This window comes from Enoplosus armatus, chromosome 4 (assembly GCF_043641665.1).
Source record: "Enoplosus armatus isolate fEnoArm2 chromosome 4, fEnoArm2.hap1, whole genome shotgun sequence".
Taxonomy (NCBI): Eukaryota; Metazoa; Chordata; class Actinopteri; order Centrarchiformes; family Enoplosidae; genus Enoplosus; species Enoplosus armatus.
Window position 1 is genome coordinate 23,068,901 of NC_092183.1, and position 26,851 is coordinate 23,095,751.

At 42.0% G+C, this 26,851-nt stretch overlaps 1 protein-coding gene across 1 annotated transcript; it reads left to right on the plus strand.

Annotated features, from left to right (window-relative positions):
• Nucleotides 1–4,156: 4,156 nt before the first annotated feature.
• Nucleotides 4,157–26,402, plus strand: fam189a2 (family with sequence similarity 189 member A2). Its single transcript, XM_070905016.1, has 11 exons — nt 4,157–4,534; nt 8,791–8,847; nt 12,480–12,590; nt 16,172–16,291; nt 18,462–18,569; nt 19,673–19,806; nt 19,931–20,066; nt 21,939–21,993; nt 23,313–23,513; nt 24,769–25,109; nt 26,085–26,402. The coding sequence occupies exons 1-11, from the start codon at nt 4,256–4,258 to the stop codon at nt 26,400–26,402; spliced, it is 1,860 nt and encodes a 619-aa protein (XP_070761117.1). The 5' UTR covers nt 4,157–4,255.
• The last annotated feature ends 449 nt before the right edge of the window (nt 26,403–26,851 follow it).

The following is a 26,851-nucleotide window of genomic DNA, read 5'->3' on the forward strand; positions in this document are numbered from 1 at the left end:
TGTCCAGGCAACAGACACGATACTTGATGGTGATGTGGGAAGAAGCACCACCTGTTTACGCTTACCACTCCCGGTGCAATCTCAATCTCCCGTGCGACAGTGCACCTATCTCCCGTGTAGCACTGCACCACCATGCTGCCCGGTGGGTGTTGGCCTCCGCCAGGTTTGTTCCTTGTCACCGATTTTGTTTGTGATATTCATGGACAGGAACTCAAGGCGCAGGGGGAGGAGAGTGTCCGGTTTGGGGACCTCAGAATTGTGTCTCTGCTCTTTGCAGATGTTGTGGTTCTGTTAGCTTCACCAGACTATGACCTACAGACTAAGACTATGACTGGATTGCTCCCTCTGTGTTGGTAGTGAGTTACTGCCTCAAGCGAAGGAGTTCAAGTATCTCAGGTCTTCATGAGTGAGGGTAAAATGGAGCACGAGATTGGTGTGGCATTGTACCAGACTGTCGTGGTGAAGAAGGAGCTGTGTGGACATTGTAGAGGATTACAAGTACCTGGGAATTCACATAGACAATAAACTGGACTGGGTAAAGAACACTAATGCCCTCTACAGGAAGGGCCAGAGCCGTCTCTATTTTCTGAGGCGGCTGAGGTCCTTCAACATCTGCCGGACTATGCTGAGGATGTTTTATGAGTCTGTGGTGGCCAGTGCTATCTTCTATGCTGTTGCATGCTGGGGCAGCAGGCTGAGGGTGGCAGACTAAACAAACTGATCCGCAAGGCCAGTGACGATGTTGTGGGGGTGGAGCTGGACTCTCTGACGGTGGTGTCAGAGAGGAGGATGCTGTCTAAGCTGCAGGGCATCTTGGACAATGTTTCACATCCTCTCCATGACGTACTGGTCGGATACAAGAGCACCTTCAGTGGGAGACTCATTTCTCCCAAATGTACAACAGAGCGCCACAGGAAATCATTCCTGCCTGTGGCCATCAAACTGTTAAACTCCTCCCTCTGAGTGTCAGACACTCAGGAAGAGACTGGAAATCTGGACCTACTTCACCTGCCATATACTACCTCACTATTTATTCTTTAAATGTTTCAGTGCAATACATATACAGTCATACACAACAGTGCAATACATACATATATACTGTATATATACACATACATATACATTGTTATTGTATATATTTTTACTTATTTTTCACTTAAATACTGTAAATGTGTATATTTTTTATTTTTTATTTTCTATTTCTTATTTTTATATTTTGTACATACTTTTAGCTCTAAATTATGCTACTTTCTACTCTTGAATGGGAACACCGGTACTGTACAATTTCCCCCTGGGGATCAATAAAGTATTTCTGATTCTGATTCTGATTTAGATAGTATAGATTTCTATACAAACTGACTTGTTTTTGCAGCCAGTGGAATTGACACCTGCAGAGATTTAGTGATGGCATGTAAATGGTTGGTAAGAGCCTCTCAGGACACAGCCAGGTCAACACTGCTGTCACATGAGCTTCAACTGCAACACACATTATTGAAGATTTATCACGGCCACACGTACAGTCCAGGAACAACGTGTGAAGGTTACAGTTACACATGATTCATACCCAGGTAGTTACAGTACATCAACATAGTGGATTGTGGTCACACAATCAACCTCTGATTGTTTTTCAATGGGAATGATGTTTTTTTCAATCTAGTATACAAAACACTTAAGGCCCAAAATTAGCACCAACCCCCAGCCAAATGCTGGCAACATATGCAAGGGGCTGGCTCGTAGATATGCTTCACTCACCAGCCAAAAAGAATGGTAAACCTAACCAAAGCCGAAGAGGTGCTCGATCATGAAACTCTCATATGATGATCATATGTGTTTTGGAGGGCACTGATAAATGATCTATTTCGTCATTTACTTTGAAGGACCTGTTTGCTAAACACATTTTTATCTCTTCCTTATTCAGTGACCATAAGGCATAGGCTTTAGGATACAGGTTTTCTTAGCAAGCAACAGCACTGTGTCATCAAAACAAGGTGTTGGTGGGGGTGTGTTGCTACTGGTACCAGTGAGAAGTTGTAAGTCTCCTCTCTACTGCAGCACCCCCAACTTTGCCAACACAGCGGCCATTATTGGTGTGTGGTGTTTTAAATGTCCCATATTGTAGAAAATGAGATTTCCATGTCTTTTTTGATTATAAAGCAGCTCTACGTGCTATACAAATACTGTGAAAGTATCAAAATGCTCAATCTGGAGAAATACACACAGCCCGTATTCAGACACTGTGCCTTTAAACGAGCCATCAGGACTTCCGTAAGGTCGTGATGTCACTACTATACAGCCACGCCCCCAGCAGGTCATCTGCACCAGGCACTGCTCACCCACCAAGTACAGGGACATGCCCATCCATCCGCTCAGTCTGTCTAAGTTCTTTGACTGCTGTGCACAGGACTACTCTTTTTAGTAGTATACATGTCAATCACATATCCATGGTAAGTTTTTGGAGGTTGTTCAGTATGTCTCGCAGAAAGTGCTTCTTCGGTTTGAAGGAAAGTTGGTTTGTTTCTTGATGGACAGATGGCTTTACTTGTCGCTAAAATAATCGCTAACTCCTGCTAACTGTAGTTGCCGTTTGCTAGTTAGCTCAGTTAGTTGCTCAGCTAGCTGTCCTATTAGCTAGCCGAGTCTGCCTGGACTGTGAGCCCAGAGCCCTGGCCTGAAAACCTCCTCCTCCGGGCTATCCAAAGGTCCTGTGCTAGTCGTATAAACACCAACACCCCCACGGTGCTCCAGTCTAGCTATGCTAATATTACCGATAGCTGCACAGCTAGCTAGCTAACGGCAGCTGCAGTTCGCAGCTGTTAGCGGCTACTTATCCACTTATCACTGAATAAAGTTATCAATATTATTGTATAATTTCCCCCCGGGGATCAATAAAATATTTCTGATTCTGAAAAGTTGTTTTTGTACAGTAATCAGTGAGTCCCTGACCTCGGAAACACTTCAGCTCCAGCAGCATCTATCGTTGTGGTCTGATAAACAGGAAGTTCATCAAACTCAGTACCCCATATTGCTATTTTCTAAGTTACTGTAGCTGTCATATGCTGTCGAGCACAGTATTGCCCAGTTAAATTCAATTAGTGAACCGGTTCATAACTAACTACAGGGTCCTGTGTCTTTATCTTTTTCACGTACTTTATATTTTCATCAAATACCTATGAAATTGCCATTTTACCAGTTTAGCTTCAGTGTTCTCTGGGTCATGAACTCTTACCATGTAAATTTGATGTGTATTCACATTCTTTTTTCCAGCAATAATTTAATTATTATTTTCAAATAACGTCCAACAATAAAGAAGCGGAACATATAAATATCCAGTATAATGGATAGCACCTAAGGGAAATAAAGTATAGTCCCACATTAAAATTAGGCCTTCCTTTATATGTCAAAGGAAAACAGAATATCACTTGAAATAAAAAAAAATATATGTAAAAGCTTCCCTGCTTTTGAAAAGGGTTCCCATGCTATCGTGCTCACATCACATTTTTAGTGGTACAAATGAGTTCAGATCATTCAGGTAACTTTGCAATATTCACATTCTTACTTGAAGTTAGGCAAGTTAAATCCAGATTTAAAAAGTTTGTCAATCAATTTGAAATCAGTAGGTTAAAATCTTGCAACCTTTTTGATTCCACTTGTCTCGTACCTTTAAAACTCAACTGTGAAAGATGTGATGTGAGAGGAAATGTAGATGTTTTGTAAGCTATATTTGTCACTTTTCTTTCTTTTTGTTTTTGTTAGATTGAGGATCATTTTTTCCCAAAGACATAATGTGAAGATTATATAGGGGATGGGGTGTGGTGGGGGGTTGGGGGTGCCATTTTCCTTTTCAAGCCCATGCCCTTCACCAGTCTGTGCACCAGCCTGATACAGAATGACCCCTCCTTGCATGGAAAAAAATGAGAGCAACTGTATTTAATATATGTGTGTAGTACTATGTAAGTGCTTCGAGTCTATATTTCATTTCATGGAGGTATATTTTCAAGACTTCAAGAAGACACCCTGGCCTGTTTACATGTTACACATGGCCTGCTCTGCCCCTCCCCCGTCCTGACTTTTCTCAACCTGCTGCCAAAGTATGTGAAAGTCAATCCAAGCCCTGCCGTTATTTAAAACTGGACACCATCATGGCAGGGGGACCGAACTGCTCTACTGAAGTCAGCGAGGATCCACCCTTTAATCCGTGAAAACAATTCGAGCTCCGAGAGATTCTTTGTTTTTCGTCCTGACTTTCAAGCCTCAGATGTCGCTCCCAGTGGTGCTGCCGGGGTCTTGCTGTCCGGTTACCGGGGCTTCGCAGCTCGCAGAGCCGTCGTACCGAAATCGACCCCGTGGCTTGTCCGCCTCTTCCCGGATCGCCGGCGGTAGCTCTCGGCTGCTGCTGCCCGGGCGGCCGCTGCTCTCGCTGGGTTTGTTGCAGCTGCTGCTTGGCGGCTCCATGGTGGCGCTGTCCTTTGGAGCTCTATCCCTCAGCAACTCAGCCCCCATCCGAAACTCCTGTCCCTTCTGGGCAGGATCCTCGGTGAGTTAGCTTCGGGCTTCAGTGTCACCAGTGTGCATTGCATGTTTTATGACAGTTGTGCCTCTAACATTATCAGAGGTAGCAAAATACCCTTGTCAAGAGTTAAAACATTCAGCAGGCTGTACACCGCGACAAGGCGTGTGTTCGCTATTTACCATTTAAAAACGGAAATGACGACAGAAAAAGTGCTGTATATCACAAAGCATATGAACAGTAGCCACTTTAACTGGTTTCCATTAATGCCAAAGTACTGTCTCTGTCAGGGATATGACATGAAACTGACAGTGCTTCCTTAGATGTTACTGTCAGAACCACTAGACTGGTAGTTTGATTATTTATTATATATTGTATATTATTTCACTGTATTGGTCCCTGTCAAAACAAAAATCCCATAAAACAAGACGCTTCAGGTGGTGATTATCAGTGCAGTTTTTAGATGACAATGTGTAACCTGCAGAGCATATACAACAATGCCAAAGCATAATGCAGCATACTTTATTATTAAAATTCTTGTATTTAACTTTTTAACTTAACCTTTTAACTTTTCCTGTTTCGCTGCACTGTATCACCATGTCCTATTCCTGTGTACATTGTACATTTGGCGATTGAAGCATTTCTGATTCTGATTGACTCACACAAAAATGACTGTGTGACCTATGTTGATTCTTTGCTTACATCAGTTACAACAACATTGTACTCACCACAGTAACTGATGAGAATTTGGACCATGGCAACATCACTAAAAACAAGTCCAATGGGGAAAGACAGGCCAGCAGCAGGACTATCTGACAGGTTGTAAACAAACCAAACTTATTTGGACAAGAAAACAACGACGAATGGTAAAATGACATAAGCTTCAACTTTGAGCTAGCCTACTGTTTTTACAGTAATTTTGTGCACACCGTTTTTCTGAGCAATGAGGGATTATTTGCAACATTTTGGGTGTGCCCACTTTCAGTCTGACCTCCAAATAAAGTGGTTAAGATAATCTGGATGAAATGTGATCTCGTTGACATGTCTGTTTTTATTTACCAGACCAATACTTTAGAGGGACTTGCTCTCAATTGTGTCAAAAAAGAAAAAAAACACTATTAGCACAACTTTGAAAGTATTTTCTATTATTATTTTAGAGGTCAGACTTAAGACTTGTGACTTGACTTGAGACCTGATTTGAGAATAGAATTGATTTGAGACTAGTCTAGACTGACTCTGTACTCAACTCAGCAGCTGTGTGCCAACCCTGTGGAATAGTGCATTATTTCTAGGCTAGTATTTTCCTCTTACTGCCAGTCCATGTGCAAAGCCAAGCTAAGCACATCCTGGAGACAGGATGTGTTTGGCTTGGCCTCTCTTAGGAGAGGTAAGACGGCAAACAAAGCTAATATCCCAAAATGTTAACTATTCCTTAAACTGGCTGAACGTCGCAGACACCTTTTGTAACCGTCATCCTTCACAGTTCAACACATGTTGTGTTCACCAGTTGAATAATATGGCAGTAAATATACATGTCAATCACATATCCATGGTAAATAAGGAATTCTTGTTTGAAGTGAGTGTTGCTGGTACAATTTCCCCCATGTACTGCTATCTTCCTCTCACACAACATCTCATTCTGCTGCTCCGCCAGCCTTTGGAGAAGATTAAATTCCTTTACCTGCCACAGAGAATCCCCTCTCTGCTCGTAATATGTATCTCCATTTGATGAATAAAAATAATAATTGTACTTCAGGTCAGACTGAGTTTTGATGAACAAACTCCTCAGTCTTCGTTGGCTTAGTTTTCAATGTATTTATTACAAAGACAAGCCCACACAACAGTGGTTACGTGAGATTTGTGTAAAGTAACAATCTTTCCATCTTCAATTATACCGAAGAAACAAGGTCACAGATGGAGGTATGTACGTCTATTCTTAGTTATCTAGTCTAAACAACACAATTCCGGTCTCTAGCCTGCGTCAAGAAACTGAGACACAACGTCTTATAACCTTTCTGATTGCATTGCCTGAACCTCCTCTCATGCTTGGCAAAGTAAGGGAAAGGACAGGGTCAGTTTGCCATGACACTGCAGAAACACACACTGTACCTAAAAGTAATCTTTTCTACCACACCTTCAGTTCAAAGCCATTAAAGGATAAAGTCCTATCATTGTCCACTGCAGCTCTCCAGTCTGTTGCAGCATTCTTTTTTTTCACACCATGTGTTACATGGGACAGTATGTGTGTTGTGCTGCAGTATGGCAGTGATTTAGCAGGTCTGCAGTATGCTTGGCAGCAGCCGAACACAGGAGTTGGTGCACTGTATCATGCACTGTAGCAGTTCAAACCTACCACACTGAAAACCAGCAGCAGAGATAGGAGGAAGCTGTACATTTTTAGTTGTGGAGGCTAAATGTATTTGGTGGGGTGTACTAACTAGGGGTATCACGATTTCGATTCTAAATCGAAAATCAATCGAAATAAGCTTTCGATTTCAAACTTCGAAATCAAAGCAGGATCGGCATTTCTGCCAGTATTATTTTTTCTCTATATATTATTGGCGCATGTCAAAAGAAAAAAAACACTTCAAAGATGACATGGCTGGCGAAGGCATCAGGTCTCAACCCCTCAGGGTACTCCTGATTCAACACTGCCCCTAACCCCTGCAGACTGGCATCTATGTGTAGAACATAGGGCTTAGAGGGGTCTGCGAATGCCAATACAGGCGCATGAGTGAGACGAAGGATGATCTTTTGCAAGGCATCAGTACATGACAGGTCCCACCTGTCGCCAAAAGTTTCACCCACTTTGAAATAAGACAAAATCCCAGAAAGGATTACAGGGTCTCCAAGTCAGTAGGTTGCTTCCAGTTGGCAACTGCTTCCACCTTTGCTGAATCTGCTGCGATACCTGCTCTGACACGATGTGCCCCACGTATGGCACTTGTCTATCGATAGCTTCAAGCCACTCTCTTCCAGTCGGTCGAGAACCTTTAGGAGGCACTCCTCGTGCTCTTCTAAGGTTTTCCCGAACATGATAGATACACTAACACCTCCAGAAGGTCCAACTGCCTTCTCCCATAAGTCTTTGGAATGTTGCAGGGGCCCCTGTGATCCCCTACAGTATTCGTTCAAATTGGAACCCCAGTGGACAGATAAAGGCAGTTTTCACTTTATCCTCTTCAGCCATGGGTATCTGATAGTATCCGTAGCGCAGGTCCAACACTGAGAACCATTTACTTTCTGTTAGAGAATCAAAGGCATCGTCAATGCATGGCACAGCATACTGATCTGGAAATGCTTCAGCTGTCCACTAGTCTATGCACATGTGCAATGTTAAATTTTTCTTCCTTGCAATGACAATGGGTGATGCATAAGGACTTCTGGATTCCTTAATAATTCCTGCCGCTAACAACCGCTGAAGGTGGCGATGCAGGTTATCCCAGTCAGCAGGGGCTAGGCGTTGGGATCTTTTTCAGTGGTGGTTTATTATCATTGAGCCTTATGTTGTTTTCCACTCCCTTTGCTAGTCCGACATCCCACTCCCTTTGCTAGTCCAACATACTAGCACACCTAGTATAGGCTGTAGTTGACGTTTGTGGTTACTGAGGTTACTTAAGGTAAACAATATCGCTTTAAAACTAACTAATTTCCTATTTTACTGTCACATGGGAGGTAGAGCAGGGTAGAGCGGATTGGGGGTTTGATTCCCAGCTCCCCTCGTCATGTTGAAGTGCCATGAGCAAGACACTGAACCCTAAGTTGCTCCCAATAGAGACCAGCACCTTGCATGGCAGCTTGGTCGCCATTGGTATGTGAATGCATGAGTGAATGGGTGAATGTGACCTGATCTGTTAAGCGCTTTGGGAACCGTGAAGGTTGAAAAGCGCTATGTAAGTGAAGACCATTTACTACATTTACATCCCACATTTACCCAAAAGTTGGGGCCCCTCGGTTCGTTGTTACTCACTGTGATACTATACTAGTTACCTTGTGAAATTAACTTAACTTACCCTATGATAGGAAAGTTTTATTAGAAAGTGTTGGTATGCAGCCATAAGTAACCAGCGAGTGCTGGTCCAATTCAAGCACTGCTCCAATAACTACAAAACTGTCTTGTTTGCTCCATGTAAGGTAAAGTGAAGAGAGGCCTAGGAAGACAGGAAACACATGGAGTTTTGTGTTACATTTTGTTATATAAATGTATGTGTGACTGTTTAGTTTTGTCTTTTTTCACACAAAATTGCACCACATGAACATTATTTTTCTCCATGTGTTCACAGGTCATTCTGTCAGGCATCGTAGGCCTCACAACATGGAGAAGGCCCATGCTGCTACTGGTAAGGGACATGGTTTTGGTTCCTTCTATGAAGTAGTGATTGCATTGATTACAATGTTGTGTTGCTGTTAAATTGTCAAACCTTGACAAATTAATGCCAACACCTGCTCCACCTGTGCTCTGACACTTAAAATTGTAATCCATAAGATTTCAGTTCTGAATGATTTTGCGACACCCATGGTTACCATGGTAGCAGCAAGTGCAATTTAACACTGCAGCAAACACTCCTTGAGCACCTACTTTGTCGTTAGAGCAGCTGGTGTACCTGTTTAAAGTGCAGCCAAACAATGCAGGTTGTTTTAATAAAGAAGTCAGTCAATAATAATTACAACCTCCATCTGAATTACACTGTACACACAGACAGTAGTTTTCCACACAACAGCAGGACACAGTAAAAGGAGTTGTTTATGTTGCTGCACAGCTCACTGTGGCTGCTCCTCACTCCTCCATCACTCTGATAGATTTAAAACTGATCTGGGCCCAGGTTCAGTGAAAACTCTGAGTTAGTTAACCCTGAGATGAGGGAAATTCTTGGTTTTCAGATCCAGAAACTGAGTAGACTTAAATTGTGGGAACAGACGCTGTGAACCTAACCTGCTCACTGAGAAATGGGGTTGCATGGTGGTGCAGTGGTTAGCACTGTCGCATGGGAGGTAGAGCAGGATAGAACGTTTTGGGGTTCCCTGGCTTCCCCCCCAGTACACATGTCGAAGTGTCCTTGAGCAAGACACTAAACCCTTAGTTGCTCCCGATGGAGGCCAGCACCTTGCTTGGCAGCTCGGTCGCCATGTGTGTGTGCATGAAACCAAACTGTAAAGCGCTTTGGGAACCGTTAAGGTTGAAAAGCGCTATATAGGTAAATAGACAGCGATCTGTGGACTATCAAAACTATACACAGTCCTTCTTTCTAACACTGTGACTCTGTGGACATTAAGGCAGCTGTCAGGTTGTTAACCAGTTCCCCTGAAACATTTAGCAAACATACTTTAGGAATCACTGTTTAAATAAAACACGTGTGTGAAGCTTCAGACACACTGATCAATGAATAATCATTTGTCATGTTGTGATTGGTTAGTTATTATATCATGATGGAGATGATGAGTATTTCTAAGTGAGGGTGATTGTGGTGCAGCTGAAAATACTTTAAGTATTAAATCTTAATGTGTTTTAACAGCATTTCACACAATTTACACATATGAAATATGGTTATTAAATTCTGTTGTATGTTTAAATGTAAAATAGATGTCTACAAATGTACACTCAGTTTGAACCTTGGTGCCTTTTCAACTACAAATCACGGAAACCATTAATACTGGCTCAGCTGTTACAGCTGTTACAGCTGAACAGATTTAAAAATCGAATGTAACATACAGTAGGAATCCAGCACGTTATCAACCATTCAGGAAATGACAGTCTGGTAAATGATGAATGATTGGACTATGCTGAATAAAATGTAACAGCATTAACTTATTGACTCTTTTCTCCCTTTACACTCAGCCTCTCTAACTGCTGCTGCTATGTCGTTGAAGACAAGTCATGGTCCGCATTCATATTTCTAGCTCCACTGGATTAAAATGGAGGCTTTGCTCTTTATTTACCCATTGCTATGGTGACTCATAGTGTCAGAGCTCCATTGATGATGGCTTTCTTCATTCACCACGCACACACTTACGTCAGAGTGAACGTACTGTGACGAACTCTGATTGAACTAACAGTGAGGCTGATATCAACCTGATCAAATTACAAATAGTAACACTGGATTACATGCTGCATTGTTTCTTGTCAATACCTCATGTGAAGGCAATTTAAATCCAGACTCTGCCATTTATTGCTCAGTAGTTTGATTCTGTTGCCATCAACTTCCCAAAGAAAATAGCACTGGCTCCCACAGACTGGTGGAACTTCCTCAGCATGGTACTGCAGACATTCAATTACCGGAGGTCCACAGAAAGTAGAGTTAACTCTGGCCCTTCTTGTGCACAGCCTCAGTGTTCTTAGCCCTATCCAGCTTGTAGTTCAGGTGTACTCCCAGGTACTTGTAGTCCTGAACAGTGTCCACATTCACCCGTGGATGGAAATAGGTGTAGGGGGTTTTCTGCCAACTGAAGTTCACCACCAACATTTTACCAGTGTTAAGCTGCGGGTGGTTCAGCCCCACCACTCAACTAAGGAGTCCACTACACCCGTTTTGCTCACCACAGTGTCAGACATGCATACCTGCAGTCTTTCTTCTACAATAGAAATTCAATCTGAACTGAGTTGTGTGGGTCCTCTGAGAGATTTAGAACACAGAGAGAAAGAGAGAGAGAGAGGATACAGTAGCACAATAGTTCCATATAGAGATGTAAAGTAATGGTTGTGGTAAGAATATTAATGTAATAATAATAATTGGAGCAGAGGGTGTATGAGAAATGGAACCTAAAGGCTACTATCTTCACATTTTGGACTTCACACAAGCAAAACAGGTTCTCTCTAGGTTCACATGTAGCCTAAATCCATGTTCTCAGAACATCTAGCCTGAGTCTTCAACAGGTAGTCCGTTTTTGAATCCTTGAGTTGAGATGGTTTTGTCATGTGTAATCAGCTGTGCCTGGCTTAGGTGCTGATGCCAGCGAGAAACCTTGTGCGTTTGAACCCACAGTTCAGCTTGCCAAGTTCAAACTCCAAGAAACACAAAAAGTCTTAATTTGTTTCCATGTGAAAACGACTTGTGTCCACACTAACAGTGTTTCCAGGTGGTTTTAGTGGCGACCTCTGTCCACAGTGACAAAATCAAGCTGTGCTGTATGATCGGCTGTATAGACATTTAAAGTGCGTGATCATCATGTCTTCTTAACTTTGCTACTACACAGCCGTCTCTGATCTCTGTACAGTGCTCCTATAGTTGTCAGGCAACTGGCCGAGTGAAATAGCAATTGAATTGCGGCCCATAAACACTACATGTTAACCAGCAGTCACTGCTGCGCTGTGGTGATAAAAATCACATTTTATAATTGTGACTTTGTCTGACAAAATCAACACAAATCTAGGTTAATGACAGCAGCTCTGCTGTGCATACAGCTGCACTGACATTTAGAATGATCACAGAGAAACTCTGAGGAGACAGAAAGCTTCCCTCACTGAGCAACTTATGTCATTGTGGTGTTCCATTTGGGTGGTATGGTGGTTCAGTGGTTAGCACTGTTGCACGGGAGGCCCCCCCCCCCCCGTCCAAGTGTCCTCGGGCAAGACACTGAACCCTAATTTGCTCCCGATAGAGGCCAGCACCTTGCATGGCAGCTGAAAAGTGAAGTCCATTTACCATTTGACCCCTACACACTGAAACACTAAGCCTTTTCCTCCTTTCAGTGCTAAAATATATTAGCAATACATTAGAGAATCTGCAAAAATGGATGACTTTAATGTGATGTCATGTCACCTCTCTGTGTTTGCATATGGCTGTGCTACATTTCAACTTTCTGTAACTGTTGTCACTCTCGCCATTTGATTACATCATGTTTATTAAGTATTTTTTTTGCATTATATGTATAATATGTGCACTTAGTTGGATACAAGTGTTCCAACCACGATGACCCATGTTACCTTCCTTCTTTCATCCAACCCACACCCCCACCCCTCCATCTCCATCTCCAGGTTAATGTGTTTGTCCTGCTGTCTGTGGTGTGTGTACTCCTTAATCTGGCTGGATTCATCTTGTGCTGCCAGGGAGCCCAGCTGGTTTCCAGTATGACCAGCTGCCAACTGGTGAGGCTCTTTGTGTCTGTCTGGTTTTGCTCTCATCATTTGTACATTTCCTGTATTCTTTCTGGTTCACAGTCTCTCCGCCTGCCTCTGTTCCTTCCGTGGAAAGTCAGCAGGAAATGACATGTTGAGAGCATCATGCTTACTGATTTGATGAATTCCATGTTGAGCCAGTTTACTGGGGAGGGATATAACACGGCAAGTAAACCGAACGATGCATCATTTAATCACTTTGGACGGAAAGATGTCCACACCGAGTCTCATTGGCTTTTATTTTTTTGTTTTATTGTTTTGAAGTTTTAACAAGAGTACAAAAGAATCCCAATCATATAGTGCCAGGGGCTCATCAAGGAAACTATATTTAAGCGTGTGTGTTTGGCTGCATTAACACCCATATCAACACCACCTCCACCTGCTGCTCTGGCTCTCTCTCTCTTTGTGTGGTGGTAGTGTCTTGTGTATTTTGTTTGTCTTTGATTTGTCTCATTATTACTGCATCTCCTTTTTGTTTCTCCTTCACACGTTCAATGCTTCCTACTGTATTCATAATTAAGATTATTACATCCTAATTAGGTGAGTAATATTTGGAGTGATAGTAGCAGTCTTTCTCAGCTAGAGTAAATATTTTGGAATTAAGATCACTACGCCTATGAGCTCTCCATTACTCACAGCGTTTGTGGAGATCAGTCAGTACCAGGATCAGTCTGGCTCGAAGTGCTTGACAATAACTTTGTCAAGGACTACTCTTTAAAATCAAACAAGCACACCAGCCTAAAAAAGTGATAACTACATTTTGTTCTAAATTCAAATAGACTATGAACAATATGTAGATGAAATACAATGTTTGTCAGGAGGGTAAGGACAGAATCCCTAGAATATTTTACCAGCCAATAAATGCCCTTTAAGCTCGATCGGAGGCATCATGTTACAGCCGGATGTCATTTCAACCTCAACCATATTTTTGCTTATTGATGTTTCACCATTTCACTCACACAAACAAAAGTCTTCACCTGAATGTTTCAATGGGAAATACTGGACAGTAGATCAAACTCTGTAACTGTGTTTTATGGAAAGAAGTTCTGGACTATTATGGGATTTATCAGTAGTGTTGATGATGAAAGTCAGGGAATATGGTTAGTTTTTCTCTAGACGTTCGAGAATTTCAGGCAAATTTGAATAGGCTCACTAATACACAGGGTTGTATTTTACTGCTTCTGTTGTTTGGTCTCCACAAAAAACCAAACTGCAGTGACATTGTTTTATTTATAGAGAAACATCGCGGAATCTGGAAAGACATCACAATTTCAGCTCTCGAGAGAACCCATCAGGGCTGCTGAGACCTCACAGCTTCATTCTGATTGTTATCCATTTAACACATTGTCTGGAGAAAAAAAGACCAATAACACAAATTGTCCTTATCCATTTTCACATCTTTCACAACATCTGTCCTATGAGGTGAGATGATGTTATGACATAAAATAGTCCCAGGACAAAATGGCATTGTGAAATAAACATTTGTAAATACAAAATGTTGGAATAAAAACTAGTGTCTGTGTTTATTCATATGATTATTTCATAATGTCTATGATTTCTTATCAACCTTCTTTTGAACACACAATGTACTGTATGTGCGTATTAATATGTTCGCAGCATGTCTTTGGGGGTTTGTACAGCTACACAGCACAGGCAGGTCAGGCTGCAGGAAATGTGATGAGTCTTCAGGCCAGAGCTTCTCTGTGACCTTTTGACCATTCCTGCAGTTGTGTTGTCTTTCCTTCCCCTCTATTCCAGGTTTCCTCCCCTCTGTCTCTGCCTCTTTCCTGCCACTCTGCTTTTCACATGTATTTATGTCTGTCTATCCTGTCAGTGAGGGGGCTGGAGGTATAAGAATAGATGGGGTTACACAGTGCTTTGCACTCTGCTCTATAAATAGAGGTATGTGTGTGTGTGTGTGTGTGTGTGTGTGTGTGTGTGTGTGTGTGTGTGTCATGCTGATGCAGATCAAGTGCAGTACTCTCAATGTAGCTTCATTAGGCGTCATATGTAAGCAGATATTTCACTGACTCATTGCTTGTGCAGAAATGTCTTTGGAAGCATATTATTATTGTTATTATTATTAGTAGAGTGTAGATACAGATGGCTGTAAACTTACTCTCTGCAAGCTTTGAAATAACACTATCCAATCTGAATCCAGTATGGCACTGAGCTGTTCACTTTGCACTTAATACACAAAGCTGATCTGCTGGGACCCGTTTTGTTCCTAACATGAGGTGGGCGTGAGTTAATCTATGTAGTATCCCAAATTGCGTCTCTTTGAATTTGAATATCACAAATAAAAAGAGAATGGGCAGACCCAATACTTATACTTCTATCTTCTTCATCATAAACATTAAGAAGCTCATCTTTCCGTGGTTCCACAAGTCTTTTAATTATGTCTGTAGCTCAGCAAGCAATCTTTAAAATGTAAAATCCAACCTACTCTAACTTAGAAATTGCATTGATACAGTGGTGGGCAGTACTTGTGTGTGTACATGTAGCAGCGGAGTGGTGAGTATGACATGGACATGTACAAGACTACAGGAAGACTGTCTGCAAGAAGACTATTTGCTGTTGATGCAAACTACAGTTAACAGAATTAACATCAAAGTAAAATGGAAGCAGATCAGAAAACAGGGAGGCTTTTTTCTAAAATACAGTTTACTAACATACAGCAGTACAAGTTCCACATAGAGATGTAAAGTAATGGTAATGGTAGTGGTAATAATATTAATATTGATAAAGATAATAATAGTCATAGTAATGATAACACTAATAATAATAGTAATAATAATAGTATTGATTGCTTTCATCTGGCGTGATCGTTAGATATAATTGTGTGTCATCTGCATAGCAATGGAATTTTATGGAGTGTTTTCTAATAATATTGCCTAAAGGAAGCATATATAAGGTGAAAAGTATTGGTCCAAGCACAGAACTCTATGCCTAACTAACTAACATGCCGTCCATGAAGGATTCATCACTAACGTGTACAAACTGAGATCAATCTGATAAATAGGACTTAAACCAGCTTAGTGTGGTTCCTTTAATTCCAATTAAATGTTCCAGTCTGTAATAGGATGTGATGGTCAATGGTGTCGACTGAAACGTGACTGAAAGTCCTCAAATAACTTATTGTTATGTAGAAAGTCACACAGCTGGAAATCGTTGAAGTTAGTTGGCGAAGGAGGTTGATGGGAGCAGTCCAATATATTTCAGGTTTTTGAAGTTAAGTGATCATTAACTTCTGTGAATTTACAGTAAGCCAAGTTGTAATATCTTTTAAAGGTCGGGGTCACCAGAATAATTTAGATTCACAACATCCACAGCAGGTTCAATGGTATATTCTTGTCACAGTCACTACAGATCAGTTTGTGTTGTATCTCGCTGATTGGTTGATTGAGCTGCTTAGTATACTCGATACATTTTATCATTTTCAAGCCGCTCCTGATGAAGATTTCCCCTTTCTGGGGTGCTATGAATTATTTAATTAAGAAATGTTTCAAATGATCAAACTCACCCCACTGTGTGTGTGTGTGTTGTTTCAGAGTGAGGCTGGAGATGTGTGCTACTGCTGCTCCCTCTCCCCCAGCTCCAAATGTCCTGAGGAGAAGCTGCTGGAGCTCCACCCTGCCCACTCCTGCAGCACCATGAGGATCCTGCTCAAGGTACACCGCTATACAGCACAGCTGAGTATTCACTGTAAGCTGACCAGTGAATATATCCTCAGTAGGAAGGGACATTAATATAGTTACACATATACACACACATATTACAATCATCACACATGTTGTTAGAAACCGTGGTTCATGTATGTGCAAAATATTAACATGCAGATTATCGAGTTATAACTGAGACTGAAACTAACAATTATTTTTTAGAGATTAATCCATCATTTATTTTTTCTGATTAGTTGATCCTTTGGTTAATTTACCGATAAATAATAACCATAACTTCTACCATTAATCTTTCAACCTTTTATTCAAGCATTTTCTCATAAAATATTTATTTTACAAATGAGTTTTCCCAACATAAAAACACCAAAATGCAAAGAATTTAAAAACATGTATCAGTAGAATATGATTTACTTCAATAGCTAGTGCGATTGTAATCAGATTATTTATCTACAAAAGGTTGTGTTGCTGTGGCCATTTCAGTTTTATAAAGCCTGCAGAGCGCCATTTTAGTAGGACTCTCTTTAAAGAATTCCCACATTTTTTACAACTGGGTTCATGCTTTTTGGGTCTCATTTTTGGGAGCTGCCATATTTGGGGACGAACATAGATAGTGCAACACATCCACGCATTCCACGCAAATCAACATATTTATATAATTGACATAATCGATTACATCGACTTATCGCTCAAGCCCTAGTTATAACAGACTAGTCTGATGTGTGTGGAGGTATGTGTGGTTATTCTGTAGAGCAGCCTGGTGTCGTTTGCATGTGATTTAATAAAGGTAAACACAGTGAACGGCAGTGCATAATAAATCTCTGATGCAGCCCTTCTCCAATCAGAGGCTGCAGATTTGTCTACGTGTGTCCTGCTACCTTCAGATGGCTGCAGGGGTTTTAATGAGCTGAAGGAGAAGCTTTTCATACAGTATGAAACAGCTGTGGTCCACAGCTACTGTAAGAATCAACCATATTCATTTATAGATCAATGCAGACAGATTTACTGACTGTTTTTGATGCCAATTTAAACACATCTACTGTTTGGAGTGTGATAAATTTTTTCAAGGAGATATTCACACATCCAACCGTTTCCGATGCAGGTGTTCTGGAAGGCATCACTTCAGGCTTAGAAAACGAGGATCCCCCACACTTTGTCATAGTAACATTTCGGTCCCTCTGGACCTTCGTCAAGAGTGCTTTTACACAATTCATACAACATTGATCTTAAATATATAATGCTCCGCCCATTCTGTGTATACACAGGTGTGGGACAATTAATCTAATTTGTCTTACAGTGGTTTCTCATTTTATCTGGCCACTTCTTTATGTAATGCAAATGGTCAGATGAAGTATAGACACAATAACCTGTGTAATAACTAATACAATAACCTAATTCTATAATGATCCAAGAATTAGCTAATCAGGAGTAGTAATACTGAAATCGGCTCAGTAAAGACCATATAGTGTTTAAAAGCACTGACACTCAACACCTGTGTTCTAAACTGGTATAAGCTGTGGGGAAATTGCCTCAGTTGTGGTGGATGTGGTGTGGAACTGTACGGTCGCCATTTCTGTTCAACCTCTATACCTCAGACTTTAAACACAACTCTAGAAAGTGTCATCTCCAGAAGACACAGAGCAGGCTTTCAAATGTCTATAGTCACTGTAAAGCCTAAGATCCAACCTTCAGCAAAAAACAGCACCTATTCAATTCAATTCAATTCAATTTTATTTATATAGTGCCAAATCACAACAAAAGCCATCTCATGACACTTTACAAATAGAGCAGGTCCAGACCGACGCTTTATGATGTTATTACAGAGACCCAACAGTTCCCACCATGAGCAAGCAATTTGGCGACAGTGGCAAGGAAAAACTTCTTGGCAGAAACCTCGAGCAGAACCAGACTCTAGGTGGGCGGTCATCTGCTTTGACCTGCTTTCATCTCTCCTGCATTATTTCAAAAAACTCTCACCTGTTTGCACCTCTCACCCATTTCTGCACCGGCTACCAAAACAGCAAAGAGAAGAGCAACTCTGTATTCAACTTCTTGTAATTCGCTATTCTTTGCACCCTATAAAAATCAAGACCATGGTCTGTTTTGAACATAGTGACTGTCCGCTCAAATCGAACTGATCTGACTGTGTCTTCTTCTCTCCCAGAAAGTCTTGTTTGCACTGTGCGCACTGAACGCTCTCACCACAGCGGTGTGTCTTATGGCAGCTGCCCTGAGATACCTGCAGATCTTCACCGCAAGAACGCCTTGCATGGTATGATCACACCACAGGCCAATGGTGGCCATGAGATGATGATGTTTTGATATCCACAGTAATTGTGCACTTCAAGAAGAAAAACACATCTTTACTAGTTGCTGGGCTTGAAACTAAAAACAAAGAGACAAATGAGAAGATATAAAATATTGGAGTAGAGGGAAAGATGATGAAAAGTGAACAAAATGGTAAACTCAGGTAGAACATCAAATATTAACCAACCAAAGTTAAGTTAAGGTCTGTGGTCAGTAAAACCAGAGAAAAAGAGAAAAATCTGGAAAATCCACATGTTGCCCCTGTAGCCCAAATGAAATCCATGTGGACTTTTTGGCTGGGCAGCCAGCAACCACAAGAAAAAGCCACAATTTGACCATTAAAGTTAAGAATCAGTCAATACAGAAACCTATAATGTGGACAGAAAGACACAAATATTCATAACAGAAACCCACACGTCACCAGTGAGCTCTTTACATTTCAACACATTCATCAACAGAAATGTTGGACCCCCATTATTTGTTTTTTGTCAGAAAGTGAGATGTTCAGGTGGATATCAAGCTTATGTCTGTTCCATTATTTTGCAATTCTGCTGTCATTGGCATTTTCACACTGCAGCGTTATGCATCGTAGAAAAAGCAAAGTACATTGTGCAACATGTCAAGTTAAAAGTGATGACAGTTCTGGTTTATCTTAAGCCATGTTTGAGATGGGCCTTTAAAGTGGAATATGTAGGGCACTCTACACACATATTTACTTCCCTCTACTGACAGCACAGTTTGTCCAAATGCAGTGCCTTATAAGCTTTTTCCATAAAACAAGCATATTTGAAATTTTTTAAATTCTCAAAGCTCAATAAATTACATTTTTCCAGAATGTTACAATGATGAAATGAGTTTGTTTGTTTTTTTAATCAAAAACTTTTAAGGCTTTCTTGAAAAGTAATTATATTGATGTAAGTGTTGTTACACCTGTAAGTGACCAGTTAGTAAAACAATACTTGATTTTTGAAAAGGTCATTGAGTGTAAAAACGTCTGTTTGGCATTTAACTGTCAGAAACGTTCATGTTTGTTAGTTAGTTATCCTTTTGTTTCTTTTGTCCCTTTAGGATGAGCCCAGGGTCACCGTGGAAGAAATGGAAGAGCCTGCTCAGGTCCCAGACCCAGATGAGTTTGTGGCCCCAGCCCCTCCCCCCTCCTACTTCTCTACTTTCTACTCATACACGCCACGCCTGGCTCGCCGGTACCAGCCCCCCCCCCCCCCCACACACACACACACAGTGATGTAATATCTTGTTTTAGTGTGGCTGTGTCCCATTAGCTTGGTAGAACATGATAACTCACTAGTTGTTGTTGACTTGTTTCAGGATGCTTGGGGACAGTGTGATCCCTCTCCCTCATATCTACGGGGCTCGGATCAAAGGGGTGGAGGTCTTCTGTCCGTTAGAGCCCCCTCCTCCATATGAGGCTGTTGCTGGAGGTGCCACCAATGCAGTCACACAGGTACAGTCTAAATAAGCACCCTACGGCACAAAGGAAGTGTGTCAACCACTGCAACCAAAACAGAAAGAGGATATCACTTTTACCATTCTCTTTACACATCCATGGCTCTTAAGTAGATATTGGTGAAGTTGTTGATTTGCGAGGTCGCGCAAGAATCCTGCCCTGAATACGCTGCTCAAAAAAATTAAAAGAACACTTTGAAAACACATCAGATCTCAATGGGAAAACAATCATGCTGGATATCTATACTGATATGGACTGTGTAATGTGTTAGGAACGAAAGGATGCCACATTTGATGGAAATGAAAATGATCAACCTACAGAGGGCTGAATTCAAAGGCATGCTCCTAATGAGACGACGGATGATGTCCTGGGGTATCTCCTCCCAGATCTGGACTAGGGCATCACTGAGCTCCTGGACAGTCTGAGGTGCAACCTGGCGGCGTCAGATGGACCGAAACATAATGTCCCCGAGGTGTTCTATTGGATTTAGGTCAGGCGAGCGTGAGGTCCAGTCAATGGTATCAATTCCTTCATCCTCCAGGAACTGCATGCATACTCTCGCCACATTGTCGTGCACCAGGAGGAACCCAGGACCCACTGCACCGGCGTTGGGTCTGACAATGGGTCCAAGGATTTCATCCCGATACCTAATGGCAGTCAGGGTGCCGTTGTCTAGCCTGTAGAGGTCTGTGCGTCCCTCCATGGATATGCCTCCCCAGACCATCACTGAGCCACCACCAAACCGGTCATGCTGAACGATGTTACAGGCAGCATAACGTTCTCCACGGCTTCTCCAGACCCTTTCACGTCTGTCACATGTGCTCAGGGTGAACCTGCTCTCATCTGTGAAAAGCACAGGGCGCCAGTGGCGGACCTGCCAATTCTGGTGTTTTATGGCAAATGTCGAGCTCCACAGTGCCGGGCAGTGAGCACAGGGCCCACTAGAGGACGTCGGGCCCTCAGGCCACCCTCATGAAGTCTGTTTCTGATTGTTTGGTCAGAGACATTCACACCAGTGGCCTGCTGGAGGTCATTTTGTAGGGCTCTGGCAGTGCTCATCCTGTTCCTCCTTGCACAAAGGAGCAGATACCGGTCCTGCTGATGGGCTAAGGACCTTCTACGGCCCTGTCCAGCTCTCCTAGAGTAACTATACTCTGATTAAAAAGTGTTCCTTTACTTTTTTTGAGCAGTGTATATAGCAGAGACAGCTCTCGCGGTGGAAACAGTATGACCAAATCTCTACTGGTGGACATATTTTTACGGTCGCAAGTATGTACCATTATATGCATCGCTCTTCCCAACAACAAACAACAAACCTGCCTACTTATTAATACTACCAGGTATTTTAGTTTCTAGTTCAGATTGGGATTCTTACGGTTGTTTGTGGCTGTGGACAGCAGCCAGGCTGCTAGCGGTATTACTTGTTTGCATGAAGCAATACTCAAACTATGTTATTACTCAATATAAAATTCTGACAATCTCACTTTACGTCTTCAATGAACACTCTTCTTTCTTATCTCATATTTACAAAGTGGTGGTGATGGTTTCTTCACAGAAATTTGGAAACAAATGCAGTGTGTCCTGTGTTGTTGGTAGTTGCTCCGCTCTGAGGAAAACGGGAAGTGATCCGGTTGTCTTTGCGACAGCAGTGGCAACAATATTACCACTTGGAAACACTAGAGGGGGAAAAGTTGTCTATTGCCATTTTGTCATTATCAAAATGCTCAAAGTACAGGTTCAACTGATGACTAAAACATTTGGAAACTGGGTGTAAAGAAATAATTACTTGTCAATGAATTATAATTACCAACTCAACATTCTGGCTAATTCATATAAGTCTACCAGTGTGATGGTTTCTGTTTATTTCAGGAAACAGAGTTGACTATGAACCCGATTACCTCTCCTCCAGGAGCCTCTGTTCAAGGTAGGACACGTGCACACACCAGGCAGGGCAGGCCCTCTAGGGGGTTGCTGGGGTGGGATGCAAATTTCATATCTATTTGTGTGTGTGCATGATATACGGCAGAATTGAAGTCCCAATTTTCATTTTCATTTTTACGTCAGTGCACCGATCTGATCCACTGGATCGGCATCAGCTGTTTCATTCTTGCTTGTGCATGTAACATCCAATCTGGTGTACCCGGTGTCCTTCATAACCTGGTACTTCTCACTATTTCCCTGTTGATACCCCCAGGTTAGCCCTCCGCCTCCCCAGCCTCCTCCTTATGTGCCGAGTGTTTGGTGTTGTTGATTGAATAGATCTAATATTCATTTATATTTGATGTGTTTTTACTTCTTCCAATTAAAATCCTTGTTACTGCTCAGATTCTTTAAGCTGTTCAGAAAACGCTTTCATGCTTTTATCAAAGGTACTTGGGAGGTTGTGCTACGGTTGTGCTACGGTTGCACTATGGTTGCATGGTTGCTCCTGCTCTTACTAAGCAACCGAAACCACTTACTAGGGATGTCAACGGTTAACCGTTAATCAGTTAATCACCACGAATAATTTTGACCGGTTATGCATGAAGGTCTATAGGTTAATTTGCATACATAGTCCGCTAATGGCTTTGCTAGCTAGCAGCCTGAAGTTAAAAATTAAGTGCGCTCAACGAAGCTTTCCTCTTGAAAGGCAATGAAGTCAAATGTAAATTGTGTAGCACTATGCTGTTCACATTAAGAACAAGTACCTAGCTGCCATGTCCGAGGATGGCTCGCAGCCATAGATCATGTCGCTGCTAGCCAGGGGGGGAAAAAGTGATGCGAGCCATCACCCAGTTGATGTGCCGAATGATTAAGACCGATATGCTACCAATCAGTGTGGTAGATGGCGAGGGAGGAGCTAGTTTGGTACCTCAAGCCCGACTTATGTTCTGCCATATGAGAGCTACTGTGACTACTGTGCGAGAAGATAGATGAGCTAAAAGTCAAGCTAGCTGGGGCAGACAAGCTAAGTTAGCTCTGAACCACCGACTGCTGGACAGCTCTCAAAAGCTACATGACCATTACCTTTGTTGTTGGCCTGCGTCCACGATACTTGTGTGATCCCTCACATATAACATCTAAATTCCAATTTTGTGACAATGTACCTGCAAGAATAATCATGGAAATGTGACAGTACCATCTGGCAACATTTAGATTGGAGCATCCACCTGTCCTCTGTCCGTCTGTGTTCTCTGATTCAAAGTGAATGTCAGACACTGCCTTTTGTTCTAATAGCATGTGTGTCCATCTGTCTGTATTCAGTCTTAGACACGAGTCCCCAGTTAGTATCGGCATCACCAGGCGTCCTTTCACAGGCCAAGCCCCAGCTCCAGCATCCCCCTCCTCCTCATCTTCTTCAGCAGCAGCTGCAGCAGCAGCACACTCCAGCACTGACCCCCTGGGGGAAAGCAAGGATCCACCGCTCCAACAGTGACCCAGTGCTGATGGACCTTGCTGCTAAAGGTTGGCTTTTTTTGCTCATGTGGAACAATGCAACGCAATCTTTGGAAATTGGTACACAGTGTGAGATGAGACAATTGTGACACGCCAATCCAGACATAATCAATAGCCATTTAATTCAATAGATATTTATTGTCCCACTGGAGGATTGACCGTCATCCATCAGCACTCTATGGTCACCCTTTGAGATTTATTCAGTGCAGTATCTAAAAGCCATCCGATCAATTTAACACCAACAGTGTATGACACAGTGTGAGTGCTAAAACATGGGGTTGAATGGTATGAAACCAAGAGGAAAAGTGCACAAAGAGGAGATGGGGTTGTGTCTTACAAAGCTCCAAATGTTTGCAGATAAAATGTCCAGCTTTGGGGAAATATCCTCAGCTCATTTGACATTTCACCATTGACTGCATTGACCAGTGCAAAGTGATAATTCTTGGGCGCATGGACTGGGCTGGATGAGGTGGACTGTAGATCAGAGGAATAGCTTAGCCAATCATGGTGAAGCATGACAACAGTAACTCAACAAATGGTGACAGTCTCTCCAGGAAATCAAGTGGTTGTTTTGATGGTGCAGAGCACCACAGATCTGCAGCCATTTAAAAATATATATTATGTTAAGTTCATATGACTGTATCAGTGCAACGCTATGTTAGAGATAATTCCACTGTATCTCAGGTTGTAAAGGGTCACATCATAAATGATGAGATACAGCAGCATTATAATCAAGTTTTTTCTTGATTATAGTGGAAGAAAGGATGCACAAGACTAATTAGCCCCTTCCACATAAACATGTAGAACATTATAACATGTATTATGTTATAACAGAGCAGTCTGATGTGTGTAGAGGTGTGTGTAGTTTTTCTGTAGCAGCCTGGTGTTGCTTACATGTGATTTAATGAAGGTAAACACAGTGGATGGCCGCAAGTAATGTCTCTGCATTACACATGTGTTGCAGCGCTTCTCCAATCAGAGGATAAAAATAATCACTTATATTAATTAGGTCAGTACATACTGCTTTATGGATGTTTCTGTTTTAACCACAATGAAGGATTTCATCATTTGTTGTACCATTTTCTGATGACTGAGCAACCACCCTTGAAGAACCAACTATCTTCATGTTTTTTTCCTTTGGTAGTGTGTACCACTAAAGCTCAGTTTCGCACTTCAAGCACTGTTAGCAAATGGCAATATGTTGGATATATATGGATAATTGGAGAACCTCAACAATCTTCCTCTCTTCTGATGTCTGCTACAGTACAGAACAGCAGCGACGCTCCCCTCGCTCCCTCTCTTCAGACCACAGATTCTTCCACCCAGACCTCCCAGCCCACGCTGGCCGCCCACTCCCAGGGCCACGTCACACTGCGACGGGGCAACAACGACAGTAGGATGCCCCGCCGGCCTCGGCCCTCCTCCATGGTCGACTACCAGAGCTACCGACACACACAGCAGCTGGTCAGGAAAATCCTGGAGCAGCCGGCAGCCCAGGGCCTGGCCCCCGAGGTCCAGGAGCTGGTAGACAGCATACGAAATGTCCTGCAGTCAGATCAGGAGCACATGGAGGAGGCTGTGCGCTGTGCCAGTTACATAGAACAGGTAGGAGTTCAATTATCATTCAAATCTACAGATACAAACACCTGATACAAAAGTCATTGCTGGAGTTTTCCTATTTGAGAATTGGTTGCCTGACTGTCTGGATGTAGGCTGTTTGGATAAGTCTGCCTTTGCCTGACTATCTTAGTCGGCGTTCTCTTTCCCTTCCGCTATCTGCGTGTTACCGTTTTGCAAGGGCTCGCTGCATCCTGGGTTGTGATTGATTTAAAGAAAAACAAACAAGCCAGAGCGTTTTTTTCCCCCTCTATCCCAGAATGATAATAGGTTGAGCCAGACCTTTCTTAAGTGTAGAGATAGGTCTAGCTATGCAAGACTACTACCAACATACATATAATTAGTGCAACATAGGATGTGTTGACAGAAAGAAAAATATAGAATATAAATTATTCTTTGTAGACTGTGGTGTTTGATGGAAAAGTTATTAGCTAATAAAGACACACTGTGACACGGTTGGCTGACACTGTTTCAGGATTATTCACATAAACACACTTAAATGTTAAGGCAGTCCCAATCATTATTTTTTCATGGAGACACCAACCCAGTTATAAATGATATACTTAACTCCAGAATACTCATGTAATTATTCAACCCTTGTAATATTAGCTATTATTTATGTGATGGATTATCTCCCTTATGGCTTTGTCCAGAGGTGTACTGCTTTATATATATATATTATTTACCAAATATAGACAAACAGTCTCACCAGGGATGTTTGCAGTGTTGTATGACCATTATTTTAACTACTACTGGATGTTAAAATAATGGTCATGTCTTTGAAACAGTTTCAACTCAAACTGGACATTAGAGCCTTCATGAAGGAGGATTATATATATATATATATATATATATATATATATATATATATATATATATATATATATATTTTACTTTCAAGATGATCATTAAAAATTAATAAATTATATTTTTGTTCTGTTTTGTCATCCTCCTTGCTTTCAGGTGTTCACTGACTCAGAGATGGGTCCCAGTCAGCCTAAACCTCCCCAGCAGCAGCAGCCAGCAGGCAGTTCCTCCCAGACTTTCCCTCGCCCCCTTCGGAGAAGGCCTGGTCTGCTGCACCTGCAGAGTTGTGGGGACCTCAGCTCCTTCACCTGTGCTGCACTTGAGCCTCTGGAACCTCGACGAAACAGTAGAAAAGTGGGCTTGAGGGCAGGCTCTAGGGCAGGCTCTAGAGCAGGCTCAAGGACAGGGTCCCGCCCGGATCATCCTGAACGCCCTCACAGTCTGATCGGGGTCTTTAGAGAGACGGTGCTTTGAGGGAAAACCAATAGTATAAAAATATGTTGGCTGGCAACACAGCCGGATGCTGCCTTATCTGTCACTAAACTTTGAGAGTAAACTATCATAATCCAACCACTGAGGAGGATGTGTGTGTGTGTGTGTGTGTGTGTGTGTGTGTGTAACAGTTTTGCTCTGCTAATACTGTTATTGTGACCATTTGTTTGTGAAATACAAAAACTATGGGCACCTTGTGTTGAAACATAGTACCCAGCATCCAGTGTTTTGTATGCCGTCTTATTTTAAGAAATTTGCATTTGTTCCAGTCATCTCCATACAGCTATACAGCAAGTGTTTTACATGCATCTTTGTGTTACTTGATGGTCAGATGCATTGGCTGCAACATTTTCAGATACTGATAAAACAGTAATGCTTTATTTCATGGATCCATAAAGTCTTAATCATTTCCAACAAGTTTCTTGGAAACA